General features: G+C 50.0%; 1 protein-coding gene across 10 annotated transcripts in view; it reads right to left on the reverse strand.

Annotated features, from left to right (window-relative positions):
• The window catches only part of Kcnq2 (potassium voltage-gated channel subfamily Q member 2), a 59312-nt gene extending 55237 nt beyond the window's left edge, over nt 1–4075 (reverse strand). For 5 of the 10 annotated variants that reach the window (XM_028774034.1, XM_028774036.1, XM_028774035.1 and 2 more), the window contains exon 1: nt 3582–4075. In XM_028774034.1, coding sequence (XP_028629867.1) covers nt 3582–3877 — 296 coding nt within the window. In that variant the 5' untranslated portion in view covers nt 3878–4075. The remainder of the gene's footprint in view (nt 1–3581) is intronic. The other 5 variants (XM_028774030.1, XM_028774031.1, XM_028774029.1 and 2 more) reach the window with 2 other exon arrangements.
• Between the last annotated feature and the right edge of the window lie 11628 nt (nt 4076–15703).

Here is a 15703-nt window from a genome sequence, read left to right on the forward strand (position 1 = left end):
TCCAGTGCCCTTTAAGTTATCAGTGAGGGTTAGAAACTGAACAGGCCTGGGAAGGTGAACAAACCCAGGCCCCATGAAAAACACAGGTTTCCCTGGAAACCACAACTCTCTGAGGTATTTCCATCTTTTGGGAAAATTCCATAGGATTCTCTGAATCTCAATCAATGAGGCTACAGGAAGGCCTGCTTCTTGAGAGAAGCTGAGTACATGCCACCATTCAGTGATCAGAGTTCTTCTCCTGATCACTGCCACATACCATAAGTCAGAGACCACCTCTCCTGTCTGCCTCGGATGAGGACCAGCTCTGTACCTACTTCTCAAATGACCCACCTACTCCAACATCCATAGCTGTTACCACTCTAAGAGATAAAAGCAGTTAAGGGGGATGAGAAGGAACTGCAAAGCAGCCTAGACACCATTATCCTGGAGAAGGAGGCCTATCTGGGTCCAAAGCACCCAAAGGCCCTTGAACAAGGTCATGGTCCTGGATGAGGGGTGAAATGAGAGGGGACATCTGGCTGGACAGCCTATGGCAATGGTTCTGTGGCTCTTAAGGCCTCTGCAGGGATACCTGTTCACTGTGGACAGAGGAACCTTGGTGATCAGTCCAAAGAGCTGAGCCATAGGTAAGCCCAGAACCCAAAGTACAATCCCCATGACTTGGTTTCCCGTTTAGTTCTTTCAAATGCCGTGCCTTTCTAGCTGTCCACTGGCCTGGATGTTAGAAAGTACAAGTTGTCCACACTCTCAGCTATAAGGCAAGCCACCTCTCAGCTTACACAGGAACATTTTCAGCCTCAGTTTCCCTCCCCATCATGCTCCTCTGGCCAGCAGGCAGTAAGTCTAGCATGTGGTAGGGGCATCAAAACCCAGCAACCTCTCCCTATGTCCCTGAGCTACTTGGAGCTCCCACTCAGCTCTCTTGAGCACATCAGATGAACATGACTTCTATAAGGCTCCCATAATACTCCCACCTCTGCCTAGATTTGTCTTCACTGTGGCTCACTCTTGCGATGGGGGGTGGGGGGCGGGGCAGGGAACTGGGTAGTTCACAGTGGTTCTGCCTGGGTGACCCCCAGGCTAAGTGTAGAGATATTTCTGAAAACATCTCTCACAAGCAGTCCATAATGGTATTGCTTTGTAAAAGGCAAACTGAAGAGCCCTGTGGCCAGCAAGTCTGACCTTGCCTACCAAGGTCCAAACCAAGAGTGGCCACCTCCTGACTCTGGGCAGTGGCTGACCTTCAGAGATCCAGCAGGACTGGCTAAGAGGCTGGTACTTCTGGACATCCCACAAACCAGGCTTTGATGGCCAAAGGAAAAGGGAAAGTGGCCCAGGAAAACCTAATACTGTTAAAATGAGAAACTCACTTTTCTGAGCCTTGGATCTGTTCCCCACTAGCTACCTGGCCTCAGGAGGGGCTGTGTCATCCTTGTTAACAAATGAACAAACCAAACACTGCCTAACACACAGCTGGGCCCAGTCCATGCAGGGCCAGTAGTCCATACAAGGGTTTGCCATGTGCTCAGGAATCTCAGGTTATTGGACTTCCTAAATTAGACAAAGATCGGTGTGGAGTATTCCATGCCTGGAAACTGGGGGCATGGGTCATGAGCAACAAAGACATCAGAGATGTGTCACCTTTCACAATGGAATCGATAGGCATTCTGGAAGATATCAGTTGGTCTTCACAAAGTCCAGGAAGCCAGGAGTGGCTGTTACCACCTTACTGATGAAAGGGGTTCTGGGACTAGACACTTGTGTCTGGCTCTGAGTTAGCAACCAGAGACTGTTCTTCAATGCTCTCTCTCTCCTGCCCCCAATCCCAAGACATCTTCTTGCAAGGCCCAGCCACAGAGTATAGAAGCCAAGGGACCTGCATCAAGCTGCAGTAGTATATATGTCTTCATGGTCTAAGCCCTCAAGTCTGGGACACTGCAGAGGGCAGGAGTGGCTCTGTGGTGGATAATGTAGATGGGGAGAGGGGCACAAATCCTGTAAAGCAAGGGCCTCCCACATTGGACTCTTGAGCTCTAGATGCTGCTACTTTTAGGAAACAGGATTCAAGCAGCAGAAACAGAGAGCCTGACTAGTCAGACTTAGGGATAGTACAGGGCCTCCTAGAGGCTACAGACCCCTCCCCCAACTCTCCAAAAAAGACTGCCAGCCTGGTATCCACACCCAGCCCTATGGACACAAGATTCTATCCGTCTGTGTCCCAGGAATCACCTCAGGCCAGGACCTGGCTGGGTATCTACAGCCAGCCATAGTAGAAATGTTTGGGCCCCAAGACAGTCAAGGAGGTGGAGGCTACAGCAAAAGGACCGTTAGGGACTCATGAACTCTTCCTTGGAGTAAAGAAAAACACAGGACCTTAGGCAAGTGAAAATCAAATTCACCTCTCTGGTGGGGTGGGGTGGGAGTGGGGGCTGACACTACAGGCTGCTCCCCTTGGACAGCCTTACTGGTGAAACCTTTGCCTTGGAGAATTTCAGGACTACCCACAGGAGCACAGGCGTGTGTGCTCGAGCGCGCTCATGGGACACATACCCTGCCAAGGCCAGGACAGGTCCGCACCTCGATAGAGACTTTTCCTGAACATGTGTCTCACTCTCATCCCCAAATGCTTCTCATACAAAATGGCCGAGTCTTAGTGCTCCTCCTCTGTCCCTGGTTCTACTGGAATAGGAGAGCCAGCGTCCTTGCACTGGGAGGTTATGCATACTAACACACACACACACACACACACACACACATACATACATGAAACAGGGTTCGACCCTTGCTGGCTCTGCCCTAGAAGGACTCCCAGACTTGGGGACAGGACCAACCCCTTCCAGGCCCAAAGCTGTCAGTGCTAAGGGATAACAGTCGTCTCCTCTCAGGGATCTAGAGCCCAGAATGTGTAAAGAGATCATCAGCAGGTGCAAAGGGACTGCTTGGAGAGTAGGGAACAAGAAGAGTGGGCCTCGGGAGATGGGTGCAGGCAACTACCCTCAGCCCAGGGCTGAAGTGATGTGATGTTAGGTCCCCTCCCCATTTCTACAACCCGGAAGCTCAGAGAGGTAGCAAGAGGGTAGGAGGATGGAAGAGAAGAGGCCAGTCCTTTTCACTGCCCCTACTTGGATGTCGGAGAGACCCCACCGGGATGCAGAGAGGCGAATGAGTTCAGACCTAGAGCCGAGCCGCCCTCCCTCGTAGCCGGCCCTTTGTTCCGCGCTGCGGGCCGTGGGGAGGGGCCTCTCGGGCTGAGGGGGGCTGGGGCGCCAGTACATCCCGTCCTGCGGGGGAAGGGCTAGTATAACCCAGCCTGTCGGCCGTAACCTCCCCTCACCCCCCAAATAAAACAGTCCCTGACTCCAGAATGATCTCCAAAGTCACTCTCCAATCCCTGTCCTTTGCTTTAACCCGAGACTGCAGTGCCACGACCCAAACCCCACGCCCACGACGCGAACCAGGAGCGCGCGCGGACAACGCACACCAGGGCCCCTCAGTCCACCGCAGCTGCGCCTGCAATCAACCCGCAGCTCGGCCAGGGTTTCGCCAGGCCCACTGCTCACACCACATCGCGGGCCACTTACACGTAGGCGTGGTAGATGAACGCCCAGCCGCGGGGCCGCTCTAGCACGTTGTAGAGGAAATTCTGCAGCTTGCGGTAGAAGGCGTTGCGCTTCGGGGGCTTCCCGGCTCCCGCGCCGCCCGTCCGCGGCTTGCTCAAAACGCTGCCGCGCTTGGGGGCCTCGGAGCCCGCGATGAGTAGCGCGCCGTCGCGAGTGGAGTCGGGCGCTCCGGGGTCCAGCCCCACGAAGCCCACCTTGAGCTTCTTTTCCCCGCTGGTGCCGGGGTACACGCCACCGTTGCGCGACTTCTGCACCATGTTGCCTGCGGCGCCCTATCGGGCGCGGACTCAGCGGGGGCGGCTCGCGGCGGGTGGCGCGGGCCCCAGCCCAGGCCTCCGGTCTGGCAGCCGCATGGCCGAGGCGGCTGCGGCTCTGCGTTCCTACCTGGCCCGGCCGCGCGCGGGGACGCTGCGGCCACCCGGCTCCGCGCGCGCCTCGGTTCCTGGCCCGCTTCCGCGAGGGCTCCTCCCGCCGCCCCGCCCCGCCTGCCTTAACCCCTACGACGCCATTGTAGTGGCAGGCAGGGAGAGCCGGTCCAGGTATACTGCCTCACCGGACAACCCTTCCCGCTCTCCTAGCCCAGTGATCCTTGACGGGGAGTCCACCCCTGCTGTCACCTCTGAGAAGGGCAATGCTAAGCAAAGCTCTCTGAGGGATCCCAAAGTGGACCCAGAGTTGACCTGGAGTCAGCAAGTGGACACCTTTGGGAGAGGAGGGTCCTGGCCATTGTCACAAAAGATTCAGCCCACCGGGATCTTGGCTCTTAGCATCAAGAGGGCCAGCCATGAGGAAGGTCCAGCACTTCCTCTGGGTGTACAGGGAAGTTTGCGTAGGCTCTCTAGGGGTAGCTAGACCAATACCTAACACAGAATCCTTGCCCACCTCCAGGCTTACTGAGCCAACTGGACCTGGTTAAGGGAGGAGGCACCAGCCTGGCCCACCCAGTCAGAAGAGGCCTTGACATACAAGGGGGAAAAAGTGCTGCCCACTCCCTTGCGAGGGCTTGCTTTACCATCACCTCTGGGTCATCTTCCATTTAAATGTCTGAAAAAAAAGTTTTTTTTTTTTAAGTCGAGTTGGAGAGATGGCTCACTGATTGCCCTTCCAAAAGACCTGGGTTTGGTTTTCAGTACCCACATGACAATTAAGAACTTACCTCCAGTACCAGAGAATGTGACGACCTCTTGTGGACTTCTCAGGCACTGCAAACATGTGGTACTCATACACAGGCAAAACATACCCATAAACATAAGAATAAACAAATCTTAAAATAATATTTTTAAAATAACTAGATAAGTAATTACAGCACATAGACAGCAACTGGGAAAGGCCTAGATCATTCTATCCATCCTCCTGGGACAGTCAGAGCCCCAACCCGACAGTGGTGGTGCAAACCTTTAATCCCAGCACTTGGGAGGCAGAGGCAGGCAGACCTCTGTGAGTTTGAGGCCAGCCAAGTCTACAGAAAGAGAGTCCCAGGACAGCCAGAGCTACACAAAGAAATCCTGTCTGGGGGTGGAGGCTAGTCAGAGCCCTGAGGGATAAAAGGTTTTGGTTCCCTAGGAAGGAAATATGTTCCAAGAGGAAGCACTGAGAGGAAGGCAAGGTTCAAGGTTCTCTAGAGTTCCATAACATCAGCAGACACAAACTTACTCATCTTCTCTTTTGGGGGCGGGGAATGGGGACACACCCTTGAAGTTGTTGTGAGCCCTTGGCCCACAAACTTTCTGGTACTGCAGAGTATCACACACACACACACACACACACTGGAAAAGCTCATAGGGAAGTAAGCTTGGCGCAGAGAACTCTGCATTCTCCAGATCTCTATTCTCTACCAGTGTTGTTTGTACCAACAGCTTTGCCACATTTCAGAAGGTTCTAGAAAGTGACTCCTTCATTGCTTATAACTCCCTTCTTCCTCTGCTTAAGATGTCTTCCAAGGAAGCTGGCTCATTAATCATTTTTTTTATAATACCACGTCTTGCACACCTGTGGGCCATGCACTGTCAGCAGCTTGGTTACCAGCATTCGGCTGGCCTCCCCAAGACCCAGGAAAGTGTGTCGTGTACACCCAGTCAAGCAAGCAACAGGAACGTCATTTTATTTAAAAGTAGATGAGGAAAGCTTACAGGCTCAGACCATATTTGCCAAGGCTGCATTAACAAGATTCCAGAGGCGGGTGGTGGAAAAATTCAGATGCATATGATAACCCAGCTCCAGCTGGGGAGAGCTCTGGTCCAGGCTGCAGGCACTAGCAGCCAGCATCATAGAGTAATCCGTCAGCCGGGCGCTGTCCCTTCAGCACCTCCTTGACAGCCTGCTTGTGATATCAGCCTGGTCCTCTCTCCTACTCCTTAGAGCAAGGAATCTATGACCGTGACTTCCTGTTCTGCTATTGCTGAGCTACAAGGGGCAAGCAGAGATGTTGGACCATCAAAACACAAGATTGTGTTGGCTCCTATTATGTCAAAGAGTAGTTTAAAGTTCTTGCCAATACCCGTAACCCTTGAAGTCCTCCTTCATATTCCTTCCTATCCAAAACAATAATTTGAGGACATGGCTGAGTGGTAAAAGTATTTGTTTTGAATGCATAAGATCATGGGTCCCCTGCCCATCACCTTTTAAAAATTAATGTATTTAGCCAGGCATAGTGGCTCACACATGTAATCCCAATACTCAGGGGCTAAGATAGGAGGAGTATCAAGAGTTCAAGGCTAGAAAGACCCTGTCTCAAGAAACAAGCAATCAAAGTGCTGAAGAGACAGCTCATCCATTAAGAACATTGACTGTTTTTCCAGAGAACCTGGGTTCAATTCCCAAAACCACATGGCAGCTCACAACTGTCTGTAACTCCAGTTGCAGGGAGATGGAACCCTTATACAGACATAAATGCAGGCAAAGCACCAATACACATTAAGAATAATCTTAATCAATGTAAATATATCTTAAAATAAATCTTAAAAGAGAAACAAGCAAAAATCCGAGAGGCAATGCATATATATTTTCTGCCTGGGTCTTCCTGAATTTGTATCTTTGTACTCACTGTCAGAGCCTGCAGGGGTGAAGGGTCCATGAGCCATTACTCATGATGGAGGCCCACCAGCATATCACCTCTCTGGAGAGCTACACACAGCAACTTGGGTCAGAGGAATGTCAATGCTTTCTGAATGGAAACCTACCATTCTTTTTTTCTCCTGCTTAGATTGGGACTTGGGTCTCACAGATGTCAAGTGCAGGGAATGAACGTGGAAATTATGTGCTGCGTCCATGGTCTGTGCTGGCTAGACTGTCAGAACCCTCCAGTGATGCCACAGAACATATGTGCAAACAGTTGCCACCATCCAAAGCCCCTGCTAGGAAGCCCAGCTTTATAGTTTGAGCAAGCTTGACTGTTACATAATAGCAGTCATGCCCAAGAGTTTGGTCACCCTCTTTCCAAGGGTCAGCTATCACAGTCTGCAGTACACAGGGATCTCTTCCAACAGAGACCTCCTTCCAAGGAAGACAGAGCAGCTGCTAAGGACCAGAAGGGAGAACACTGCCAGCAGAGGAACAGACTCAATTTGGGGAAATGAGAAGAGACAGGTTCTCAGTCACTCTGGCTGGGAAGAGCTGTAGTTGTTTTAATTCTGTAATTTGGATGACAGGAAGTGCCAACCCAGGCAGAAAGGCCCCCCTTGAAGGAATTTTCCACTATTAAGAAGAAAGATGGTTGATTTGGATCATGAAAAGCAGTGCAGTGAGGAAAAGACAAGATATAAAAGTGCTGTATTTTTTGCTTTTTTAATCTGACAGGAACACTTTCTGGATAAAGTCAATAAGAATTTGATTTATAGAAGTGGGTTTTTTTGTTTGTTTGTTGATTGGTTGGTTTTGAAGGACCTGAGTTCTCAAGCTACCCTAGCCCCTGGCAAACCGACTAATTACTTGAGGAACTGAACTTGTCCTTCCCAGCCACTACTTTTATGGCAGGTGTCCCCACTGTGGTGACAGAGATATCGATAGCCAGGGGATGGTGGTGCCCTGAGGATTGTCCAAAGAGACCCCAAGGCAAGCTTTCTGGGCTTCTAGAAAGTTCTGACTGCCCTCTTCTGGGACAGCCTTATGTCCTTGAGGCCCTCCTTCTTCTTCATTCCTAGACCACAGCTTTGTAACTAGCACCCATCCACCCTTCCTCACAACCCAGACAAGTAAAGAAGCTATGTCAATTGTCCCTGTTGGTTTGCAGATAAAAAGTGAGCCCTCTTGTCTCAATGAGAGCATGACACAGGCTCCACTGTGGAGCAATCCATGCTGCATGCCCAGGGCTCATTTGTACTAAGTATTCTCCAACTCATGGCCAGTCATCTTTGAGATCATGCCTGCCACTCCCTCTCAGAACACCTCAACCTCTATCCCCAGACACTAGCCAATCACAGCACCCCAGTGCCTCTCACACAACTGTATGGACTGTGCCCTCAGCCTAGAGTACTATTCCTGATTGAATGGACACTGTGCCTCTGTTCAGGAAGGTCCTGAAGTCAGATATTCTCATTCTGTTGCCTTCTCTCCCAACCCTAGTTCCTTGTCAGTATGAAACTATGACTCATTTGCCTACCACATGCTCATCTTCCCTGTTCAGTAAGCTTGGCTCAGGACCTTATGGCCTTTCCCAGTTCACAGGCTAGTCCACGGAATGACTTGCCCACTTTCACCAGTGAATGGTCACTTTGGCCTTGGACTGATGTCACTCTGAGCCTCCATCCACATGAACCCTGGAAGGAAGCCCAGGAATTACATGGCTTGGGGCCTTTGGAGTGTACCCTAGGAGGGTGTGGGTGGCTGGAGCTTTGTTCTCTAGAGATGCTCCTGCTGGCAGAGTGGTCAGCACCTTCCCACACACAGGCAATCTGCTGCTGGCTCCTGCCTACAGCCATCTCATGCTCACTAGAGTGCCTTGCTTGACCAGTAGGCTGAACAGTGCTCTCCAGCCTTGGGCAGGGTCCCTAGTCCTTTGGAGTTCCTTTCCCAACCGATTCTTCAAAGTTAGCAAATGCTCCATCAGCAGATGACTTGAAAAGACTCAACAGAAGTTTCAGCCTTTTCCTGTGAACCCTGCGCTACATCCCAGCATCCAGAAAGTTCACCTTCCTTTATCATCAAAGCCAAGGTGATACTACAGGCAGGACCATTCTTGTTACAAAGTGTACCACCCCCCAGGGCCCTTTAGCTCTTTCAAGTTGGATGACCTTGAACAGGGCTAAACTCAATTTGTGTCTCTCAGATTGATTTGTTGAGGCTCTACCCCAAAGCGATTGTGTATCTTCAAGGATTCTGGGGGAAAGCAGACAGTAAGGATGGAGGCCCATGCTCTAGTTCAGGGCTAAGGAAAGAGCTAAGGCCCATGTACTGTCTCTGCTCTCTGCCACAGGAGACCACAGGAAAGGTCTCAGGCCCAGAGGCATATCCTCCCATACACCTCATGCCTGGGTATCCATCTCCAAAACCGGAACATAGAGTTCTCTGTTTAAGTCTTGGCTTCAGGTTCTTCTGCGACAGCTGCCAGCGAAGCCCCTAATCTTCCTCTATTGGAAAGAGAATCACAGCCTCCTCTTAGAACAGGACAAATGGAAAAACAGCCTGACCTTCCTATCCATGTCCAATTGCTTAATGGCAGGAGGATGCCTTCAGTGACTCACATCCCTGCTTCCTCTTCTTATTTCTCCTCTTCCACGATTCCAATAAAGACCTCCCATGGCGACAGTGGAAGAGGGAAAGCTATGTAACCCAAGGCTGGCTCTTAGGAGCAAGACAGTAAAATGTTCAGGGCAGCGAGACTACCTGTCCCCCAAACTAGCGTAAATCACACTTAATGCTGCCACCCTCACAGGGCTGATATTCTGTTAGACCATCATTTTCACTGGGGATGCCTTGCCCCCAAAGACAGTGTCTGGGGGCATGTGTCACTAGGATCAAGTAGGTAGAGATCAGCGATAGTCCCACAGTGTCAAGACACGTCACCCCCACAAGAGAATTATCCAGCCCAGATGTCCGTTGTGCTAAAGTTAAGAAATTTAGGCTAACCATATCTTCCATTTTAGTTGTTTTAGGTTTTCTCTATTTTGGGTACTATAATTACATCATTTCCCTCCTCTTCCTCCCTCCAAACCCTTTTATATGAACCTCCTTACTCTTTCAAATGGCAGCTTTCATGGATCTAGAAGGCATCACGTAAGCTTCCAAAGGAAGGAAGCAACCAACAGTCAGTCCTTCCCAGGTATGATGCCTATAAACCACAACAATGACCAACAGCACCCACTAAGGGTGCAGGGTGCATACCTCGGTGGTATCCAACAGCTCTATTATTGGACTTAAAACCCATCCAACAAGAAGGAAATCATACTTAGTGTTGGATACCTAACCAACTACCCAGGGCTGGTGAAGTCACAGAACTTAGAGGAGAACCAGCAGCCACCGTTTTACTAAATCAATGTAATCCCTAACTGCACTTATCTTAGGGTTTCTATTCCTGCACAAACATCATGACCAAGAAGCAAGTTGGGGAGGAAAGGGTTTATTCAGCTTACACTTTCCACACTGCCACCAAAGGAAGTCAGAACGGGAACTCACACAGGGCAGGAACCTGTAAGCAGGAGCTGATGCAGAGGCTATGGAGCGATGTTACTTACTGGCTTGCTTCCCCTGGTTTGCTCAGCTTGCTTTCTTATAGAACCCAGGACTACCAGCCCAGGGATGGCACCACCCACAATGGGCTGAGACCTCTCCCCTTGATCACTAATTGAAAACATGCTTTACTGCTGGATCTCGTGGAGGCGTTTCCTCAAGGGAGGTTCCCTTCTCTGTGATAACTCCAGCTTGTGTCAAGTTGACACACAAAAGCAACCAGTACAACACTCTTAATATTTGCCCTTTTACCCACAAATAAGGGTAGTTCTCAGGAAACGGCTTTTTATAACAGACTGACATCATTACAGAAAAACCACAACCAATCAGAATGTAGAGTTTCAAAGCCCAGTCCCAACAGACAGATCTATAAAACAATTAACTCCTGCACCTAAGGGTAAGAGAGCATAGTGGGAAGGGGGCAGAAAGACTGAGAGAGAAAGATCAGGGAGCTTTCTGTGAGACCTTTATCTCCTAGTAATGTCAGAAACGTATACTTCTTAAAATGTGCCTGTCTGTGGTACATAGCCATCTGTAACTTAGCATGAAACAGCCTACTGTCCCCAACACTGCTCTGAGTACACCAAAAGCCAAGAGATGATAACTTTCTTGAGAAAGGAGGGCAGAGTGGAGGCATGTGAAAGAAGAAAACCCAGCCCCAGGAAGGGCTTTGAGGACATCCAGCAAGGGCTGGCACGAGCCCAGCATCCAACTTCAGCAAAGCAACTGCAATTACTGTTCTCAGGCTTGGTGGGGAAAATGCTCCTTTGAGAGCACTGCAGGGCAGTGGGACCTGTGCTTCACAGCCATGAGCTTAACTACCAGGACTGGTTTGGGGGACGTCTCTGAGCCTCTGTGCCTTCACCTGTAATGGAAATAAGACAATCACACTGCACGATTATGACAGTGGGATGAGATTTGTGAAGTATTGAAACGATGCCTTGCAGAAGAGGTGTTATGTAAGTGTTAAGGTAAAAATAAATGAGCCGACTCTGCCTGGCTAGGCGCATCTCTGCCAGGCTCTGCCTTCCTCAGCACTCAGGACAAAAAAGCCAAAGCCATCGGGGATGCATCTGGAAAGGAAAGTGGTGAGAGGGTACCAAAGAGGTGAAATGCCAGATAGAAGCTGCCTCAACCTTCTGGGAGGTGGGACTGCAAGAAAGAGCCCTTCACTCTGCACAGATAGGCCTGGACTGAAGGATCTTCCCACCCAGGATGTTGGCACCTAGAACCAGGCAGGGTGGCAGCCTTTTTTTTTTTTTTTGAATCTTCGGAGAGTGAGATTCTCTTTGCCCCATGAGTCTTTCCCCAAACCCATTACACAAGCCCTGCTTATAGCTGCATAACCAGGTCCAGCCATACCCTGAGATCCTTCTACACCCCCAGCTCCTTCTGTACCACCAACTCCTGTTGTATCCACAGTCTCTGCTATGCCTCTGGTTCCTACTATAACCCTGGTTATGCTGTTCTCCTGCTACACCCCCAGCTTCTACAAAAGCCCCGACTCCTGATGCACCTTAGTTCCTGCTCCACTCTCAGATCCTGCTACATCACTATCTCCAGCTCCTCCAGTCTGTCCTCTTGTAAGAAAAAGGCCCTTAGGAACTGCAGTCTTCCCAATCCTTGGTGCTGTAGCATCTTCCAAAGAACAGCATGAACCAGTGCCAGGAGGAGGAGGGAACTGAAGCCAGATAGTGGCCAACTCCTACACTGTAGCCAAGACAAAAGCCTCATAGCCTGCCCTCCTTTGCCACTTGGGGACAGAGAATGAACAGATAGGACTCCGTGTCCTCCCTCTATCCTTGTTTCTGAGATTCCTATCAAATTTAGAGCCTCCATTTAAACCCTGACTCTGGTTTGGTGGAACTAAGCTGACCAACACACCATCAGGAACCATAGCCAATGCAACACCTGAGCGTCTCTCAGCCCCATGCAGCCTTGTGCAGCCTCAGTGGCCTGAGTGCTGCCCGTGGCCTTCTTCATCTTCTCCCAGCCAACCCCAAATGAGACATCAGGCACAGCAAAGGAAGCCAGAACTGAGTCAGCACTTCCCAGCTCCCCAGACTCCATTTACAGTCTTTATTCACCATCTCTGGGGAATGGATTTTTTTTCTTGCACTGATAAACAGAGTCTAGCAATGCACACTAGGCTCATATATGTGCCAGTACAGTCCTATTGATCCACACTAACTCCCTACATGACAGAAACAGCTTCCTCAGGGATGTTTTGGTCTAGTCATCCAGAAGACCCCTCATAGCATGCGCATACACACACACACACACACACACACACAGCATATACTGGCAAACAAGCATGATCACACAGGCAAACACATGTGCACACATATGCTACCTCTAATATCTCCGAAACAATCCTTCAAGGTTCTCTGCTACACAGCCCTACATATATGCAGCTCCACACCTAGGCTACATGCACACGGGCCCAGGCCCACACCAAGAACAGATTGACAAGCACTAATGCTCACAATCCCATTCACTAATGTTCACACCCACAATCCCATCCAGAAGTTCCTATGGGTACCCACTGTTATCCACAAAAAAGGTCATTACTATAATCACAGAATGTGAAAAACTCCCACAAGGCTCAGTCCTTAAAGGAGGGCTCAGAAGCCACCATCCAGACAACAGCCTGTCACCCTCAGGATCCTGGGGAAGGAAAAAAAGGTCCCTCTACAAACATTACAGGAGGGTGCAGCATTCCTGTGGAGGCCAGGAAAGAGACAAATCATATTTGGCCAACTCAGCAACCCTGAGGCCCATCAATTCTGTCACTGCCTCATGAATCTTTTAGAGGCCTTCAAAGTGTGCTAGGAGGCTGGTGGTCAGCGTTGGTGGAACTTACTGTAAATTATTCACTAAACCAGCATATAATGGCATTCCCTAGCCCTCACCCAACCCCATACACTGCCCTCAAGAATGTGCCTCAAGATTGTATCCCCTACCCCAAAGGTTGCTATCATGGTCAGCCTGGGTTCCCCTTCAGCCAAATGATTACCCCAACCCTGAAACTTTCATCCCTTCCAGGACCCTGGGCATTCTCAGCTGTGGTAATACACCATTATTCTACAACCTTCCTGTCTAGCTGCCTTCTGTCTACCCCATGCAATGACCAGGAACCAGCCTTCAGTCTCCCTGTGTGTACCATCTTTTCTCACCTCCCACTTGCCATGAGTTATCTCTGCTCTAAGTTCCTCTCCATCTCAGCCCTGGACCAGGCCACAGCAGAGGCATGGGATGTGGAATGGTTGCTGTATGGTCACACTTCAACCAGTGCCGAGCATACCTCAGGCAAGCAGATGCATTTTTACCCCTTTATCTTTCAGCTCTGATGTGTGGTCTTCTGATGTTCCTTCTGGCCTAAGTGTGGGCAGCTCCTCCAGGAACCCAGTGGGAAGTGGAGAATCAGCCCTTGCCCTCTGAAGAGATATAGGTGGGATGGACATAGGGAACCCTAAGTCAGAGGTCAAAGGGAATGTCCTGGCAGTCTCAGAGGTGCCCACATGTGTTGGGACCACAGACTACAGACACCAGGAGCTCACTTGAAAGATTTCTTTCTCCTCCAGTCTACCATAGAGTTCTGTCCTGAGATGGAGTAGACCACAGTAAGGCCCAGAACCCCTCAGCTTCAGATCCAGGAATTCTTGCCTGCCTTTGTTATCACCACAACTCTGAAGAGGGTCCAAGGCTTGAAGACTTTCCCTAGAGGTACCTAGGGCACCAGAGCCAATAGGTAGTCATTTACCCATGAGTCCAATGAGAAACAGGGCTGCAGTCAGCCATCTTCAGACCTCCAGGGATTGCTTGGAATGTGTCTGTATGGTGAGGTACTGTGTGTCACAACACATGTCACTATGACCAGCTGGCTGGTCAGAACTGGGCCAACCTGTAGTGTTTGGGTAGCTAGGGTTCCCAGAGGACACCAAAGTTTGCTGTAGCAACCAAGGACAGGAGGATGAAGCAGGGTCTGCCTACCAGGCTTCCTTTAACCCCAGCCAAGAGCTGTTTCTCACATTTGTCCTGTCTCAGTCTAGTGAATTTCCTTAGTTTCCTCAATCCTAAGAGGACTAAGTGTTAAAACAACTTCTGTGACTGACACACTCTACTTGATCCATCTTGTCAATAATGGTGGCTGGGGAAAGACCTAGACCTGTCTAGAAGAAACCTGATGTCCTTGGATAGAGACATCTGACAAAATACAAGAATTCCAAACCACAATTCCAGACAAACAATGAACTCTCTCTCTCTTTTTTTTTTAACTATACCTGTCTCAAATTTTTATATTAAAAAGTATCTGATATCCCTCTAGAGTTCATATTCACCTGGGTATCTATCTGTATCCAATATCCTTTCCTCAGAGGCCTGACATTTATTAGTTCAAACCCATCCTTGTATGGGCCTGTGGGCTATCAGCACAACCATGGGTGGCTACCTTCCCAAACACATCACTCCCTGACCATGAAGGTCTTTCTCCCTTCCTATCCCACCGTCATGGGTGCTGAGGTGCCCTTTCTGCTTTGTGGTTAGGTAGGAGAACTTCTTGGACTGTGTGCCCATTTCTTTGGATGTCAGAATTGCCCACCACAGTTGTATTGTCCCTGCCTTCATCTAGCATAGAGGCCGAATGTACTGAAGGTATCAGGAGCCTGACACTAGGAACATGGAACGGCGACTGTGTGCAAGAAAGGGTTCTGAAGATGCATTTGAGAAGGTAGAAGATTATCTAGGTTCTCCAGACATGCTCTAAGTACTGTCACAGGTGTCCTTATAGGAGATTTGACACTCTAGAAGAGATGAGGGTACGTGACCAAAAAGCAGAGACTGCAGTGGTTGGGCCACTAGCTCAGACATGCCAACAAGGCCAGGAGTGGAGAGCAGACCTACAGTGGTTTCCCTTCTGTCCAAGGGTGCTGATCGCCATTATCTACCTCCAAAGTCACACTGTGGTTGGCCATTTGTAGCAGACCTTTGAGACTGACACAAGGGGAACATGAGAACTTTACTCTGGCCCTGTGGAAGGACTCTGCTCACCCTACCCAACCTCGACCTGCAATAACAAGAGTAGGCCTTGAGAGGACAGCTTCCTAGGACATAGTGAGTGGAGAGTAGTCCTACTATCTGTTCTGCCTGGCCACTGAAGTCATGACATGTTCTGGGACAGGTGGATCAATCCCAGCCCACATGACATAATTCATTGACCTCCTGGTTTCTGGGGCTGGTGTTGCTGCAATTTAAGGATTGAAGATCTGGGCCAAGGGGGCTAGAATAGACATGGGGCTGGCTCAGCAGGCAGGAGTGGGAGCAAGATGGGCTTCTGTCGGAATCCAGAAACCTATGGGAAATAAGTGTGTGCCCACTGGTGGGAAGGACTTCTCAGGTTTCATGGTTCCTCGTGGGGCTCA

Source organism: Grammomys surdaster, unplaced genomic scaffold (assembly GCF_004785775.1).
Source record: "Grammomys surdaster isolate TR1022 unplaced genomic scaffold, NIH_TR_1.0 238, whole genome shotgun sequence".
Taxonomy (NCBI): Eukaryota; Metazoa; Chordata; class Mammalia; order Rodentia; family Muridae; genus Grammomys; species Grammomys surdaster.